This window comes from Nothobranchius furzeri, chromosome 14, assembly GCF_043380555.1.
Source record: "Nothobranchius furzeri strain GRZ-AD chromosome 14, NfurGRZ-RIMD1, whole genome shotgun sequence".
NCBI classification, from domain to species: Eukaryota; Metazoa; Chordata; class Actinopteri; order Cyprinodontiformes; family Nothobranchiidae; genus Nothobranchius; species Nothobranchius furzeri.
This window is the reverse complement of record NC_091754.1, coordinates 32356887-32373933: the sequence shown is the minus strand read 5'-3', so window position 1 is coordinate 32373933 and position 17047 is coordinate 32356887. Positions and strand designations below refer to the sequence as shown.

The 17047-nt window shown below is 42.8% G+C and overlaps 1 protein-coding gene across 7 annotated transcripts in view; it reads right to left on the bottom strand.

Annotated features, from left to right (window-relative positions):
- The window catches only part of map4k4 (mitogen-activated protein kinase kinase kinase kinase 4), a 111623-nt gene that overhangs the window by 42815 nt on the left and 51761 nt on the right, over positions 1-17047 (bottom strand). For all 7 annotated transcript variants that reach the window (XM_015965883.3, XM_015965886.3, XM_015965884.3 and 4 more), the window contains exons 3-4: positions 8784-8840; positions 936-1061 (exon numbers count right to left, since the gene is read on the bottom strand). In XM_015965883.3, the coding sequence (XP_015821369.1) occupies positions 936-1061; positions 8784-8840 (183 nt within the window). The remainder of the gene's footprint in view (positions 1-935; positions 1062-8783; positions 8841-17047) is intronic.

Here is a 17047-nt window from a genome sequence, read left to right as displayed (position 1 = left end):
AAACAGGCCTGGCTGGTGGAGTGAGATCTCCTGAAAAACAGCAGAGCGACAAAACTAAAATGATCCTGATCTCCACAAAAACAAGCATTTAACCGTTAGAGGTGCTGAAAAACATCGATTCAAGTCTGAATCGGGATTCTTATTTATAAAGGTTCAGAATCGATTCCAAGAACTCAAATATTTGGCATGTTACAGGTTTGAGATGTACTTTTTTGATCTTATTTAGGAGAGTCAGTACTCCGTTTACATTTGTGGTCCCATAAATTGAGATGATTTATGTTTGAATCTGCTGATAAGAGGGCATTTGAATGTAATTTTTTCCATACTCAGAAATTTGAGATATTCTCATTTTATTTTCTAAGTTGATAAATGAGTACTCAGGATTACTCATGTAACTTGTTTCTACACATACTTGAAAAGTATTTGACAGTATTACTTTCAAAGCTACTGTTGGGTAACTACAGATTTGTTATATTTTACAAGGTAAGCAAAAATAAATGTTGCCTTTTGGTCAAAAGATTGCTTCTGTTTACATTTTTAGAATCACTTTATTTTACATTGTAAATTTGCATTTTTGGAGCATGACCAGTTTAAAGTAAAATAAAAATGTCCCATAGCTTTAACTAACGTGTACAACAAAGTGGTTCATCCTGGAGCTGACACTCTTTGTTAATACTGATTGTGAATCGATTTAAATTAAGAATCGAGAATCGATTCTGAATCGAATCGGCAGCCCAAGAATCGGAATCAAATCAAATCTTGAGTTGCTCTAAGATTCACATCCCTATTAAACATATCTTTCTGGTCCAAACTGCTTTAGTTAGCTCATCAGTCTTGTAGGATGTAAAGGCTATTTCTCCAAACAGAGGCTGCTCAGACTGCTACATGACGATCAGCTGAGTGTCCTGACGCCGTTAGCTGTCTGGTAAACTCACCCAGAGTTGGTCATCGTGTCCTGGAGGACTTTTCTTGATGAAGGCTCCATAGTATGTTGCTATGTTTCTATGGTGGGAATATTTCTTCAGCATGTTGATCTCCAACTTAATTTCCTCCTCCTCGTCCTAGAAAGAAAGAAAACAAAGGGATTTCTGTCATTTTCAAGTGAAATCCGAAGCATTTTATTCATAAAAATTAAGCAAACACAGCTTCTGTTTCATATGAGAGCTAGAGTTTATGTTCCTCTCTTAGTCGCCAAAAAGGTCCAACAAATGAATAGTATTCATGAAAAACTCACATTTCCCTAATAAACCTCCTTCGGTCCCTGCCACAGTCTCAGGACGCCATATTCAGGCACAGAATACGATCGTGTTTCCATCACCGCCGTGTCACTGAAGCTGTTTAACATCTATTGCTGCTTCAGCCCACCTTCATCTGTGATCTTGAGGCCTGACTGAGGCTCACATGATGTGACATTTTCTACCTTATCACGGATGGTCATTTATCAGGAGCAGCATCTGCAGCAGGCGGTCTGGACTCCAGAGCCGCAGAATCTTATCTCCACAAAGGATAAAAGCAGGAAAATGGTTGGCTTTTCACACCAAAGCTTAGAACCGCGTTCTTCCTGCGTGTTCGTTCGGACGTAACCTTTCCTAAAAATGCACCATGCACTTGATCAATTATCAGTCAAATCACTATCAACTAACAGCTTGAGTCCACGTCAGGCTCTCTGTGGACGAATTTGACCAACACAGAGTTTAAAACCACAGGGGCTCATGCTTCATCCTGCAGCTGTGATGACACTCTAACAGCTAAAACACGATCCAGCCTGTACTGCAGGTGGGTCTGCTGGCAGCAGGACTCAGTTTGACTAAACCGGTGTTTACTTTCATGTGTTTGAGGTTGGCCGAGACAATGTTAAAGGACGCCGCAATCGAGGTGTGCAGCTGCACACCTCAGGCAGCTGGCATTTCAGAGTCAGGCCTAAAGGTTAAAGGGCGATTCAAGATTCCAGCATCTAAAAATAAAAGCCCCTTTCCCTACTTCCACACCCAGAACAACACGTTACCTGCAGCTCGGTCTCACTATCTTTACACTTCAGAAGATTGAATCATCCCAACGCTCAGCTGTGTCCGTGTTTTATTCCACCACTCACTCATTTTAGTAAATAAGCTGTTTATACATTAAGCTGATCATAAAAACATCTGAAACTGCAGCTCAATTTAAAAAATGATTGGCTGCCAACCTTCCAAAAAGTTCAACAGCACGAACAGCTTTTGGTGTTGAAGTATTATATTAAAAAGCAGCAGTTTTTTACACTGCTAAGACTGATCTGGCTGTTTATTTATCCTCCTGTCAGCTTGCAGAGCCTTCTTAAAGGCCCAAGCTGCAGATCTGACTGTCATAAAGATGACGGGGTCAGTCGGTCGGACCGCCGCTCGGCCTATCCCTTGAGTCAGCATCAGCCGGCCGGCCTGTTGGCCTCTGCATCAGAGAGCAGCAGGAAGCTAGCCAACCAGTCAGTCAGCAAGACAGACCTCAAGCCAGATCCGTCTGCTGATCCACTCAGCAGAGTACCGGCACTCACGCAGCCAGTCAGCGCAGCAGGTAAGCAGCCTGACTTGTCAGTCATCCGAGCGGGCGAGATGGTTATCATGTAATATACTATTAACGACTTTAACCGAAAACACGAGGCTGTAATTAAAAGCCAACACAGACGCGGCCATCTTCAACGTAGCACGGAGCAACTAGTCACCCCAAAACGTCAGTCATGTGAGCGTTTTAGGAACTACTCAGAATAATTACAGATGATGTGGTCAAAGGGGAGGAGGAGGATCACAGCAGGAATATTCTTAACACGCCATCTGCCATGAGCCGTAAATACAACCGAGGAGGGGAGCAGGAGCATCGCTCCTACCGGCATCAGAACCATTTGGCTCAATAAGGGCTCACAGGAACTACAGAAGCATCTCAAAGGTTCACTGAAAAGTAAATAAATAAATATAATACTGACACAAAAATCTAAATCCAGTGTCTGATTGCTGGAGAAAAACTACAAACAACATCCATGAGGAGTTTTGTTTTAAAACGATCGTGAGGGTTGAGACCTAATTAGGAGAGTTTGGGACTAAATGATACAAATAAAATGTGACGGAAATGTGTTGCAAATGGGATTCCAAAGGAAAATGTGCATGTTTTATTGGTCAAGTTGAACTGAATTGTTCGATTTTAATTTTAATTTCAAAACCTTCAGTTGTTTTGCTGTTTTTGTTTAGTTATTTACCTTTTTAAAAACGGCTGTGGAGATTTTGCTGATTGGTTAAATCTAAAAATGATCAGAGATATTTCTCTAAATGACATAAAACAAAAATACATCAAACACAAAAGCCTGAATCCCTGTTAATGGAGCATAGACATTATTTTAAATGTCCATAAAAAATGAAAGAATAAACTTGCCACTTAAAGTGTGTATTTTCCCTGCAAGCAAGTAAGTCAGCTGTATTTTTGTGTTGGAGTAAGACCTTACCAACGGAAAGCCATTAGGGTCAAAAATCCCTGGGAGCACAACCTCCAGCAAAGTGACAAGCAGATCAGACCTCCTTTTATAACTGGCAACGAGCGAAAAGGTAAACGTGTAAAACAACAACATGTATGAATGGTGACCGTTTGTTACAAATAAGTCCATGTATTTTGTCCTCATGGGCTCCCGTAGAAGGAAACATGGCGTCTAATATGGCATAACCCAGAGACTTAGACTCAATGCAATTTAGACCAGAATTTTATGGTTATATGTTATGAAGCCGCCAGTATTTTTTAACACCTGGGATTCATTTAATTCATTTTAAACAACATTTTGATGGATATTCCAGATATTAATGATACAAACTACAGATTGCCTCTTTAAGTTCATGAAAAAATTAATGAGAAGACCATCTGCTGACAAACTACAGTTTCCATGTGAACAAGAAGTCAAACTAGCAGAAGAAACACGAGCTGTCTCTCATCTTCCTGCAGTTTTTTTTTTTTACCTTCATGACGTTAAAGTGGGTCAGAACACAGCATAGAGCTCTCTTCATAGCTGTTGTTTTCAACTACATTCATAAACTCTGCTAGAAGTGGAACAAAAAAGGGAAATAATCCAAGCTTCAGTCTGGAACTTGGGTTTAGCAGATCACTAATCCTAAATCCTGATCGATAAACCCAAGTTTCTCCCAGTTCCCTATTTGGGAACATAACTGCATCAAGTTGTTTTTAAATCAGTCGTGTTTTTCTGGTCGGCTCCTAAATTATTCTGTGGTAAGACACACACACACACACACACACACACACACACACACACACACACACACACACACACACACACACACACACACACAAGTACAAGAACAAGAACTCACAGCAGACACACGGACCAAAGTCTGAAGGACAAGAGTGGGGCAGACAGAGACATGGACATCAGATGACATCACTCTTTTCCATCATATTTGTGGATTGCACCTTTAATTTTGGACATTCGTCCTCGTCCCTCTCGTCCTTGTCCTATCTCTCCCTTCACCGCCTCCTGTAACCTCCTTAGTGTCACGTTCGTTTAATACATCATTACCCCCCCACCCACCCGTCTCTCCTTCACCCTCTCCGTCTCACTTTCCCTCAAGTGCAGTTAGATGTTGAAAACAAGGCGTCCTGAAGCTACTCATTATCATTCCTGGGCACGAGATGGTGGGGAGACTCGGTGGCGGCCATATTGTTGCTCAAGTATGACAACGCACAAAGTGAGCAGCGCCAGCAGAACCACGACCTCGGGGGGAGTGGACAGCCACAAAATGAATATGTCATGGAAAAAGGAGACTTCAGGAGACCAACAGGCAAGTCTGGAAGCCTAGAGGACATGTTTCAGGCTGAAAGCTGTTAGAATAATCTTAGTAGAAATGCACCAAACGGTTGTCTGTTTTTCCTGGTCAGCAAATGCAGCTTTGCTCGGTCCTTGTGGGAATTATTGACTCGCTCAGATCTTCCTGTTTGTGTCGTATTTAAACATCTCAACAATGATCTAAAACCAAGAGAACTTTCAGCTTCTTCCTTAGAGCTCCACGGGATTTAAAGCAGCTTTCCCGAGTTTTCCCCTTTCAGAAATGATGTATGATTTTTCAGAAATCCGTAAAAGTGACTATCTCATCATGTAAGCAATACATCTTTTTTTTTTTTTTTTGCTAAGCACGCCCCCTGCCCCGCAGAGCTCCCTTCAATAGGAACTGAGCGCCGACCAGAACTAACCAGTAGTGTTAGACTACCGTTTACTTGCTTCAAATTTAAGGAATACCTCGACTGATGTAGAGTTGATGAACTTTTTACGGACCAGTAAGTCTCTAAAATATAAATATATGAGAACACAACACGACAGATGAGAATAATACACGTAGAACAGCGTGTTTTTGCTCCGTTTGTCGGCTAAGAAGCACATTTATAAACAGAAACGTGAAGTCGCCATCTTAAAAAAACAGAGGAATAGACTTTTTGTGTGATATGCTTGTCAGCCACTAGATGGTGCCATCAGATAAGAGAAATACTCCGGAAAGAAGCTTTAATTGCACCCAAATACATGTTTTACCATTTTAACAAATTTAAACGTCAAATAGCCCTTTCTGTTCTGACCTGTTTCCTCATACCCTGCACCGTTCACACCTCCCTACTTTGGCTTTCACACCTCCAGACGGCACGCCGTGGGAGGGGGTGGGAGGTGTCAGACAGCTCTAAAGTGTCAGTTTCCTTCTATGAGCTATACCCCCAGAGAGAAAAGGTAAGGGAGTAACAGTCTGAAGAAAGGTAGATAATTCCCCGAGGGAGCAGAGAGAAAATGATGCTCGCTGCAGCGCTTTCCCACTAACAAGGATCGATTCCTCTCTGCCTGAATCCCGCTGCATCACATCAAGCTGCTGGAGAAAGTTTCAGAGGCAGAATGCAGATGTTGCTGCAACATCTGTCGCTACGGTTCTCTCTTTACTGATGTGATATGTCTATTTTGTGCTCTCTCTCATGTTGAAGAAGAAAATATGGCTGAATAAAGTTGGCGATGGGTTGAAACAGAAAGGAAAAAAGGCAGGATTTAGGTCAGAACAGGAAGTGGAAGAAAAGAGGGAAGAAAAACATCAAAAAAGAAGAGGATGAAAATATATTAAAGAGAAAATGGAAAATAAATGTGAGAAACAAAGAGAAAAACAGACGAGCAGCTGACGCTCCTCCTACCATCCCACTGCACTTCAGATGAACCTTTCTGATTTCTTCTCCTTATCGACGCTCTCACACTCTCTTCAGTCTAAAGTTTCTCTTACCTCATGCCAACCCTCCAGTCGTCTCCTCTTACTACCAATTATTGCTGGATGATTGCGAAAACATCCAAGGGGTTTCTCCTCATAAATGATGTGCTTACCCAGAGAGCACTGTAGAAATTAGCACCACTTCAGAGTAAATGACAGTTGTGAAAATGAAGACGTGGATTTAAGGTAAGAAGAAGGTCTTAAGCAGGAATCTGAGCCCCTGATGACTTCTGCTATAACTCATGAGGAAACTCAGCTAATCTCTAAACAATTATAATTAAACCCGCTCCCTGAAAGTAATGACTCAAGGAATTAAAATGTAATTTAAGCCAGAGCAACACAAACCCACTGTAAAGAGGAAATAGTCGGTGCTGTAGCTGTGGTCCAACAGGGGGGCCGCACAGGCCTACTGCACCCTGCTAATCAGATGCTTCGTCTCATTGAGAGGTTCAAAATGGGGCATTTAATCCAATTTTCTATTTTAATTATGACTTTCGCTCCAAAAACAACCTAATCAAGACAAAATGAATAATAAAGTCATCTTCATCGCGATAAACTTTAAACGTTTCGTCTTGCCTCCAGAATGATGTTTTAAAAGTCAGTGTGTAGATAACAGAATGAGGTCAAAACACACAGGCGGCATCAGAAAATGTAAATGGCCTGTACTGTATAGCACCTTCTTAGGGCTCTACAACCCCCCCCCCCCCCCCCCCCCCCTCCCCCAAGGCGCTTCACAACACCATCAGCCATTCACACGCTGGTGGGGATGAGCTACGGTGTAGCCACAGCTGCCCTGGGGAGCACTGACAGAGGCGAGGCTGCTGAACACAGGCACCACCGGTCCCTCTGACCACCACCAGAAGGCAAGGTGGGTTAAGCGTCTTCCCCAAAGACACAAAAGCATCGTTCTCTGGTCAGTGTCGGGATCAAACCTGCAACCATCCGATTACTGGACAACCCTTCTGAGCTACTGCTGTCCCATGTGGTAAGACCCTTAGATTGCTGCTGTGTGTGGCATCATCCTGAGATAGTTCATTCTATATCCCAACATCCACACTCCTGAAGAAACATATTTTGGAGTGATGGTGGTTCAGGCGTTAGGATTTCACCTTGTAACTGGTGGGTTAACGGTTCGAACCCAGACTTTGTCCAAATCAGTCGGTGTGTTCTTGGGCAACTTCACCCTCCTTGTGGTGGTCGGAGTGTCCGAGACACCAGTGAACGGCAGCCTGACCTCTGTCAGTGCTCCCCAGGGCAGCTGTGGCTACACTGTAGCTCATCACCACCAGTGTGTGAATGCTGTGGAGTCCTCTAGCATTTATCATTTGTATTTTCACTGATTCCTGCTTGAACATCTGGGCTTCCGTAGCAGCTCTTCTCTGCTTTTATAGCAGCATTGCCTGGTGATGCCTTCTTTATGCGACTGATCAATCATCTAGAAGGTAAAAGTTAATAAGCTGGTATCTACTTGTGTACTGATTTTAGTGGAAAAGTGATTTTGGTTTTGTAATTTACACTCAGAAAGTTTTAATTTAGTTAGTGAAGCATGAAGAAGCCACATGGCTTCCAAAACCTGACAAGCTGGATTCGTTCTAACCAACTAAAACACTCAGATGCTTCAGAGCATTATCGAGCACAGTCGAGAAAAGCTGAACATGATTTCTGCTATTCACAAACTTTTTGATCAGTCAGCGGAAGACAAAACACGGCTCTTGTATCAGACATTTCCATGTGTGCTGGACTGTTCGCTCCCTTTGGGATGTGTCAAGCCGAGCCCGGGGGTGGGGGTGGACCACTACAGAGTGCAATGAATTGATAAAATACTTGTTTAGACCAAAGTCACGACACACTTCTGATCCCTGTCAGTAGCTCTGGAGACTGATTTCCTTCTGTGAAATAATAAGACTTTAGAATGAATACGAGTGCTGTCACGGCTCCAGGAGTCTGACAGTACAGCCGTTCCAATGCAAAGTAAACGCTAATTAAATTACAGTTTACTTCACATTGGTTAGCTGCTGATGTGTTAAAATTCAGGCAAAAAACACCAGTAAGCAGCACTAGTTGGACCAGATTAAAAGCATATTTCTGCATATCTCACAGATACAGACTACTGGCTAGACAGCCTTCCTCTAAAACACACGCTCCCTTCAGCCCAAGTAAATCCTACTAGAACTGGAAGTCATGTGATTGGAAGTCTGGTGATTTTTAAAGGGGAACAAAAAAGCACGAGGGTGGAAGAAAGTTAGTGGAACTGTTAAATCTAGCACACCAAAATCCATTTACAGCAAATATACATCAGATAAGGAACCAGTCTGGGCCAATCTGACCCCCATTTTGAATTTGTATTCAGAAATTTCCATTCTGTTCAGCTCACTTTTTCACATTAGTGACCCAAAAATGTACAAAATCGTAAATTCTTCAATATCATCCCACATGGAGAATCATATCACGAGTCTACAGAGCCTATTTCCTGCCGTTATCTAGATAAACTGTGATAAAAGATGAGAAAAGACACTAAGATGTGTTACTGACCTCGGTGACATCCATGACCTTAATGGCCGCCAGTTGCCCCGTCTTGACATGTCGACCCTGGACAGAAAAAAGACAACAAAAAAGATATGAGGACCTTCTCTATTCATCACCCACACCATAACAGCTCTGCCAAGCCTGTTGTTAAGGTGAGAATAGCAGTTATCAGATGAATCAGGAGCAAAATGAAGACAGTTTATTGACACAAGTCAAAGAAATAAGTAATTTCCACTGTAGACCAGAAACTGATAGGAATCAGAAAGCTTTCTATATGACAATGTTTCCAGAGCGATGCTGCTGGTCACAGCTGTGAGTGCAGAGCAAGGGCTGCTCTTTATTACAGGAGAACGTTAACGCCACCAAAGAGAGTTTTTCCCAAGAAGTCAAACTCCTTGCATGATACACCCAGTAGATGTAAGTATGATTTTACGATTTGAGTAAACAAGCTTTTATGTGCAGCAATAGAAGTCCTGTTTTCCGTTTCTGACCAACATGACCGCAGTGGTACGTTCAAGACAAACGCTGTGTGCATCCTGTTAGCAGATGTGTGTCTGAACTTCCATAAGATTCTGTTTCCTTTGTTAGAAAATGGGCTTTGACACCTGAACCATTTGCCCCGGTACTGAATGAGCTGTGTGTAGGTGTGTGAAGGTGGGGTCAGGGAAAAGGTCAAGGCTGGCTGGGGGAACAAACTGTAGAAATGATGTGTGCTGGAGTCAAACTGTGGGAATTCCAGAACTACTCAGAGTGACGTTGGTACAATCAAACCGTTACTGCAGTGTGAATGTGTGCAGGCCAATGCAGCGGTGGCTGCTTTGACGCATTAACATATTAAATACGGACCAATCGGGAGGTTGTCCAAGACTTCAGAACTCATCTTCTTGTTCCTCCAGAAGAACAGTCGCAGCATAGGTCAAACTCTGACCTTAACCAATCATCACAGAGCTAAGAATAATAAAGAAAATTTTCGCAGTACAATTCTACAGCCTCTAGTTTCAAAATGCATCTTTAGGTCCTTCAGGCCAAAGTAGCCTTTACACATTCACCTATAAAGTCAAGTGTGTGTGTTTGTGCGTGAGAGAGCACTTTTCAGCTGAAAATATAGGTTTTTTGGCAGTTCCAGTACTGTATCCTCAAAACCACACACACACACACACACACACACACACACACACACACACACACACACACACACACACACACACACACACACACATAAACACACAGCAGTTATTTCCCATGAAGTTGAGGGGGAATATTTCAGTGTTAAGAAAATACACACTTTCTAAAAATCCGACTCAAATGGACAGATTCTGACACATGCTGACTGTGTGTGTGTGTGTGTGTGTGTGTGTGTGTGTGTGTGTGTGTGTGTGTGTGTGTGTGTAAGCTGCAGTGTAGATGCAGATGACATCATGACAAACTTTAATGAATGAACGTGACTTTTTCCTTCCTGAGGTTAACTTTCATGAGTTCCTAAAGCGAAAAAGCACATTTATGACTTAATCTCAGCCAGAACGACTGTGTGTGTGTGTGTGTGTGTGTGTGTGTGTGTGTGTGTGTGTGTGTGTGTGTGTGTGTGTGTGTGTGTGTGTGTGTGTCCTTTATGTGCAAGAAAGGTGACCTCAAAAACAAACCTCCTCTACCCGCTGAGACACAAAGAAGAGCTACAAAAAGCATTAAAAGATGACATCATCTTCTCTGGTTTCTTTGTTACACACGCACACCTGGCCAGTTTGGACACCGAAGAGCCCATCGGTCTGCCAAAAGAACAGTAAGAATCCAGACTGACTGCTAAAAGTTTATGTTTATGTATTTAGCAGACACTTTTGTCCAAAGCGACTTACAAGTGATAATCGGCATGTTGCCCTTGAGGCTAACAACAACAATAACAACAACAACTTGACATCAGTCATGGAGAGGAGGGAACAAGGAGTGAACAGTAGAGAGGGGGGACGGGTGCAGGGAGGGTGCTAGTTTAGAAGATGCTCTCTGAAGAGCAGGGTCTTCAGGAGTTTCTTGAAAACTGAAAAGGAAGCCCCTGTTCTGGTAGTGCTTGGTAGGTCATTCCACATTTGTGGAACGATGCATGAGAAGAGTCTGGATTGTCCTGAGCGTGGTGTAGGCACTGCTAGCCGACGATCCTGTGATGACTGGAGCGGCCGGGCCAAGACGTAAGCCTTTGCAAGAGGATTCAGGTAGATGGGAGCCGTACCATCTCGGACTTTGTATGCTAGTGTTATTTGAATTTGATGCGTGCTGCTAGCGGTAGCCAGTGGAGCTCAATGAACAGAGGGGTGACGTGTGCTCTTTTTGGCTGATTGAAGACGCCGCTGCTTTCTGGACCATGTGAAGAGGTCTCACAGTACAGCCTGGAAGACCAGTTAGAAAGGCATTGCAGTAATCGAGGCGGGAGATGACAGTAGATTGCACCAGGAGCTGGGTGACATGTTGTGTTAGGTATGGTCTGATCTTTCGTATGTGTTACATACCGTGTTTCTTTTCGGCCACAAGATGGCCTCAGTGGCCTTTGCCTCACCTGTCTCCCGGTGTTCCAGGTGTTTACAATCGCTCACAATGAGGGAGCAGCTGTTAAAAGCTGCTCTCCTGCCCTCAGTCACTGAGAAGGTCCAAGGGTAGTGTAGACTGGTAACAGTTTACACTATTCTCTTCTCCTCGGTTCGTTCGCTTTTGGTACAACTCGGTTCATTCGCTAGTCTTCGGTTTGCTCTCACTAGGATTTCGGATTTGGATAATTTAGGATTTGACCATTTGGCTTATAGACTTTCAGACCGGCTTTGGACTTAGACCTCGGATATCCCCTTTTGAATATAGATTTATATTCTCGGTTATTAAATTCCCACCCCCTTCTGGGGTGGCGTTTTTCATTTCTCCTTTTTGAATATAGCTCCTTTTATTTTGTATATAGAGCTCCGGACCCCACGTGACTCTAAGTTAGTAGACGCCATATTGGCAGGTAAAAGAAGCTAAACAAACACGGATGTAAACATGAATGTAAACGGGATCGGCTTGGATTTTACTTCATCGGAGTTTACTTCACATTTTAAAACCGAATAAATCGTTTTATATAGTCAGAAATTAAATAGACTAAACATCTCCGACCTTTACCGTGCCCCTGGCATACTTTTTAAAAACGCCAGAAGCTGTCGGAGCGGACTTCTTACCAGACCTAGCTGGGAAACCCCTTGGGATTCCCCCGGAGGAGCTGGCTCAGGTGGCTGGGGAGAGGGAAGTCTGGGCCTCTCAACGCTGCATGCCCCCGCAACCAGACTCCAGATAAGCGGATGAAAATGGATGGATGGATGGACAAATAACAGATTTACACGTAAGTAGTTTAAATAGAGTGCTGTGCTGTTTGAATGTATAAACTGAACGCCAAGAGAAATCACTAGTTTGATTGTTTTCCGTGAATAAAATAAATATGTCAGGCAGGAGCGTCTCAGGATCTGTCTGAGATCTGTCTCGGTGAGACAGATAATAGCAATACAAAGTGCTTTTTATGTGTGATCTGACAATTGATCAACCATTGCTTAAAAATTAAATACTGCTTAGCCGGTTAATTGCTGTGGTCATAAAACACATACACGGCAGCACGCAGAAATCACGAGACAACGTTTTACGTGATGTTTACTTGCTGCTGTGAGTAATAAGACAGAAAAAGCCACGCCAAAATAAGTTTAGGAAGCCCACTAAGAATCGTAATAAAAGCATTTAAAATAAATACCATACACAGTTGAGGAAACGTTGGTTTAAGTACCTGATATGAAGTGGTCGCTGCATAAGCGAAAACCTTTACTCTCGGGATCCCACAGTTTCATTTTAACCCGGTCACTAGCACGTTTTATTACAATGATCCAACGTTTGCGGCGCTCCGGATCTTGGGGAATCCTGTAGATGGCTCATTCCTTATGTCGTCCGTGTCTGTTCTGCATCCTGGCGCACAACAGGAATCTACCATATTTCCCGTTTGATTGAGTTTTCTGACAATAACAAATAGTCCAGCTGCCGGCTTCTACCTGCCAAGATGGCGCCGTTTCGATTTGAACTGTTGCATACCGGGAGAAGTGATGTCAACTCCCGGAGCTCTATAGTATTGCTTTTTAGGTTCTTTGTAAAATACTCCATTCGTTTTGTAATAAAATTCTTGTTTTTAAGCGACACAGCACTCTGTTTATTATTAAATACACACTCTACTTTTATTACTCCCCTCCTCATCTCTCCTAGAGAGCCGGGGACGTAATAGTATGTTATACAGCGCAAAGCTGCATGAACGAGCAACAGAGGCAACATGATCTTTAAAGGTCAGTTGTTCATCAATCACAACACCCAGATTTCAAACTGCCTTTGAAGGAGCCAGAGATAGGAAGTCATTTTGGATTGAGATATTGTGCTGTATGGATGGTTTTGCTGGGGTGACAAGTAGTTCAGTTTTAGAGAGGTTGAGTTGGAGATGGTGGGATTTCATCCATTTTGATATGTCAGAGAGACAGTTTGATATTCGTGCAGAGACAGTGTGGTCGTCTGGTGGAAATGACAGATAGAGCTGGGTGTCGTCTGCATAGCAGTGGTAGGAGAAGCCATGTGATCAAATGATCTCACCCAGTGGGGTGGTGCATATGGCAAAGAGGTCCTAGTACAGAGCCCTGGGGGACTCCTATGGCAAGACTGTGCACGGTAGAGGATTGTCCAAGCCAAGATACACTGAATGATCGTCCTGTGATGTACGATTCAAACCAGGCGTGTGCTTTCTCTGTGATGCCCATGCTAGAGAGTGTGGACAAAAGGAAGCCATGGTTGACAATGTCAAATGCAGCCGATAAGTCGAGCAGGATAAGCACTGAGAATTTCGCAGTCTTACTGGCTTCTTTTAAGGATTCTGTCACTGCTAACAGAGCAGTTTCAGTGGAGTGGCTCTTTTTAAACCCAGATTGGTAAGGGTCAAGCAGACAGTTTTGTGAGAGGTATTCTGTGATCTGCTTGAAAGCCACCAAAAGTAATCGTCTTGTTTTTCACAGCGAGGGGTTTGAGTTTTGCCGATAGAGTCATCTTTCCTGTTTACACATTCAGACTAATAAACACACACGCGGCTCTCTTATGCAGCTACCGAACACAGCACCATCATGTAAACATGCTTTTCCTTAACCACTTTTCCCTTGAATGGGTATAGATGCAATAATCTACAGAACATGCTACTAATGCATCACTCTGCCTCTCATTTGGAAAATTCTCCAGGGGGCTCAGTGTTTATCGGTGGAGACACTCCGTAGGGGAGCTCCAAGATGGCAAATGAACAGATGAATCATTTTGTTCTGAAGGAAAAGCAGCACTGGATCCTTCAGCCAGGACTAATGCAGCTAGGATGAATCCCACTGAGGTGACATGGCTGCTGCTGACATGCTACCACACAGCTGGCCTTTGGCGTGCTCATGACATCTTTTGCTCAACTCATTACAGTCAGTAGCTAAAGATGATTTTAAATACATCATGAAATGTATCATGATGGAACTACAACGTGTCTAATTTTCTTACAAAGGACAGTGATTTAAATAACAATGACAACAAAAGCAAACAATAACAAAAAAAATAGTAACAACAATGATTAAAAAATGATTCCGATCACAAACACAAGTTGAATGAAAGGAGAAAACTAGCAGGAAAGTCCTTGATGATTGCACAGATTTGGTGAGATAAAACCAAATATTTCCTAAGCTAAATAGCTTCAGTACATCCTGTTAGGACTTCAGATGAAAACATAAATGAGGCTTTTATTTTAAAAACCAAGCATGTAACAAACATCCCAGAGAAACCTGGACTCCAGCAAGAAAATCCTTGATGATTTGGGAGATGTGATGAAACAAAACCGAAGCCAAACAGAACAAACAAACCTCATTGGAGCGTTGATGTCAATAAGAACTTATGTAACATGGTTAATAGATAATAAAGTTGTTGAAGCTCTGTGCCAACACTTCACAGCTGACTCCATGCTCAATTCCAACATGATATAATCCTTCAGTCATTCGCTCCCCCCATGACTACCACTCTGATCCATCCGCAACATGCTCGTCTCTGAGCAGGATGTCTGAACCAAAGCCATCGTGGAAAACCTGCAGGCGTCAGGAAGTGATGTTTGGTTTTAGATTTCTCTTTTAGTTCTTTGCTGAAGATCCGTGCTGTCAACTACCCAGAGAAATGGTGTCATTGGGTCAGAGTTTAAAACAAAACGTAACATTCAGTGAAAATGTAGAGAAGCCGAGAATATGGTTATTATTGTTTCCTTGCAGCTGTTTTGCAGCATTTCTTTACTTGCACGCCTTCAACCGATCTGAACCAGGTCACATTGAGAGGCTGAGATGACTCATCCACACAAACACGGAAGATGGAAAAATGCTTCAATTATCTCCGACATGAAATTATGGTGTTGCAGAATTCTTATACAGTTTTTCTCAATTGTTTACGCACATTTTCTGGTACTTGAGACACAATGACCACAACATGTAACCAATTCACCAACCCCTTAACCAATTCTGCTAAACTACAAGCGCAATTCCTGCTTTGCACTCAAGTTACAAAATCTAAAACACACTTTTTTCAAAACACTACACACAATTTTCTGCTGTTGGCTCAATTTTCATGTAGAAAATATCTTGTTTTCACAAGGAACACACTGTTATTCATATATGCACACTGACTCATCACAAGGGCAAACACCCGTCACACAGTTTTACAATCAGCAATCAGAGCTTTAGCACAAAAGGGCAACAGGTGAGCTCTTCTGTTTTGGAGTAATGGATGCCAACATTGGAAACAGAAGCAGAGCCAGAGGAGTGTGATTATACAGTAAGAGGAGGAGGACGAGGACGACCAAGGACCGTAATCTCTGATGAAATCCGAGCCACTTTGGTTGATCATGTGGTCAACCATGGTCTGAGGCAGGGGCAGCGTTAGGCTCGGCTACTTGGGCTCAAGCCCCGAATGTTTTATGAAAAGCCCAGGATCTAAATCGTGGAAGTAACATGCAGTACCAAAGTCCAACAGAGAGGGAGCAGCTGGCAGTAGTTTGTATACAGCCTGCCTGAGCCTCCACCACTGAAGAAGAAGCCCTTCAGCAGCCGGCTTCTTTTACACACTCTGCCTGAAACGTATGAGTGAAGATGGACATAAGGAAGATTTTTAGACCAAAAGTACGGCGACAGAACCCCAGCTTTGATGAGACTGGTGCTGACTCAGGTTTGTGAGTCTTATTTGAAAATATTTGTTGTGCTGCTGGTTTGCCTAAAGTTAGCTGACTATCAGGTAAAGTTGATGGAGAAAGAAAGTGAATATTTACTATCATCTCACACTAAACACTAACAGGAACAATACTCTGCCCTGAAAATGCTTAATATGTAGCTTCAGATTAAAAATGATGTGGTACAAGACAAATATATATATGATGTTGACTAGTGCGTGTCACGTGTGTGTGTGTGTGATGCGTGAGTGTGTTGGTGTGTGCGTGCACGCATGTGTGTGTGTGTGTGTGTGTGTGTGTGTGTGTGTGTGTGTGTGTGTGTGTGTGCGTGTGCGTGTGCGTGTGTGTGTGTGTGAAACACAGTACTGGAAGAATCTAGAGATACACACACACATACTCACACGCAGCACACAATGATAATCTGTTTGCATCATGTTTGCTTACAGGAGTTTGTGTTTAGAATAAATATGAACATACTATATGTTCTGTTGGGCACAGTGTGTTTACCATATGTGTGTGTTTGTGTGTGTGCGTGTGCGTGCGTGTGTGTGTGTGTGTGTGTGTGTGTGTGTGTGTGTGTGTGTGTGTGTGTGTGTGTGTATGTGTGTGTGTGTGTGTGTGTGTGTGTGTGTGTATCATGGATTTATCAGACAAAGACCTTTTTATTGCACCCCTTTAGGTCTGGAGTCTGAAGAACGAAGCCAGGTGCAAGCTCTGGTGTGGACACTCCAAACACTTTAACTAACACACACAGATGTGCAAAAGAGAGAGAGAGAGAGACACACACACTTAATTTCTGCGGCTCAGCAAATGTGAAAGCTAACCAATCTTATTGTTTAAGCTAATGATGCATCTAATCACCACTGTGGGTTTACACAGTTGTGGACTGAGTTAAAGACATATTATACATATTTGTTGAATCCAAGTTACTGCATAATCCTTAGTGGTCACCACGTTTTACAGGGACTGGTTACATGGACATGCTTCCTCTTTGTTATGTGCAATAAAACTGTCTTGT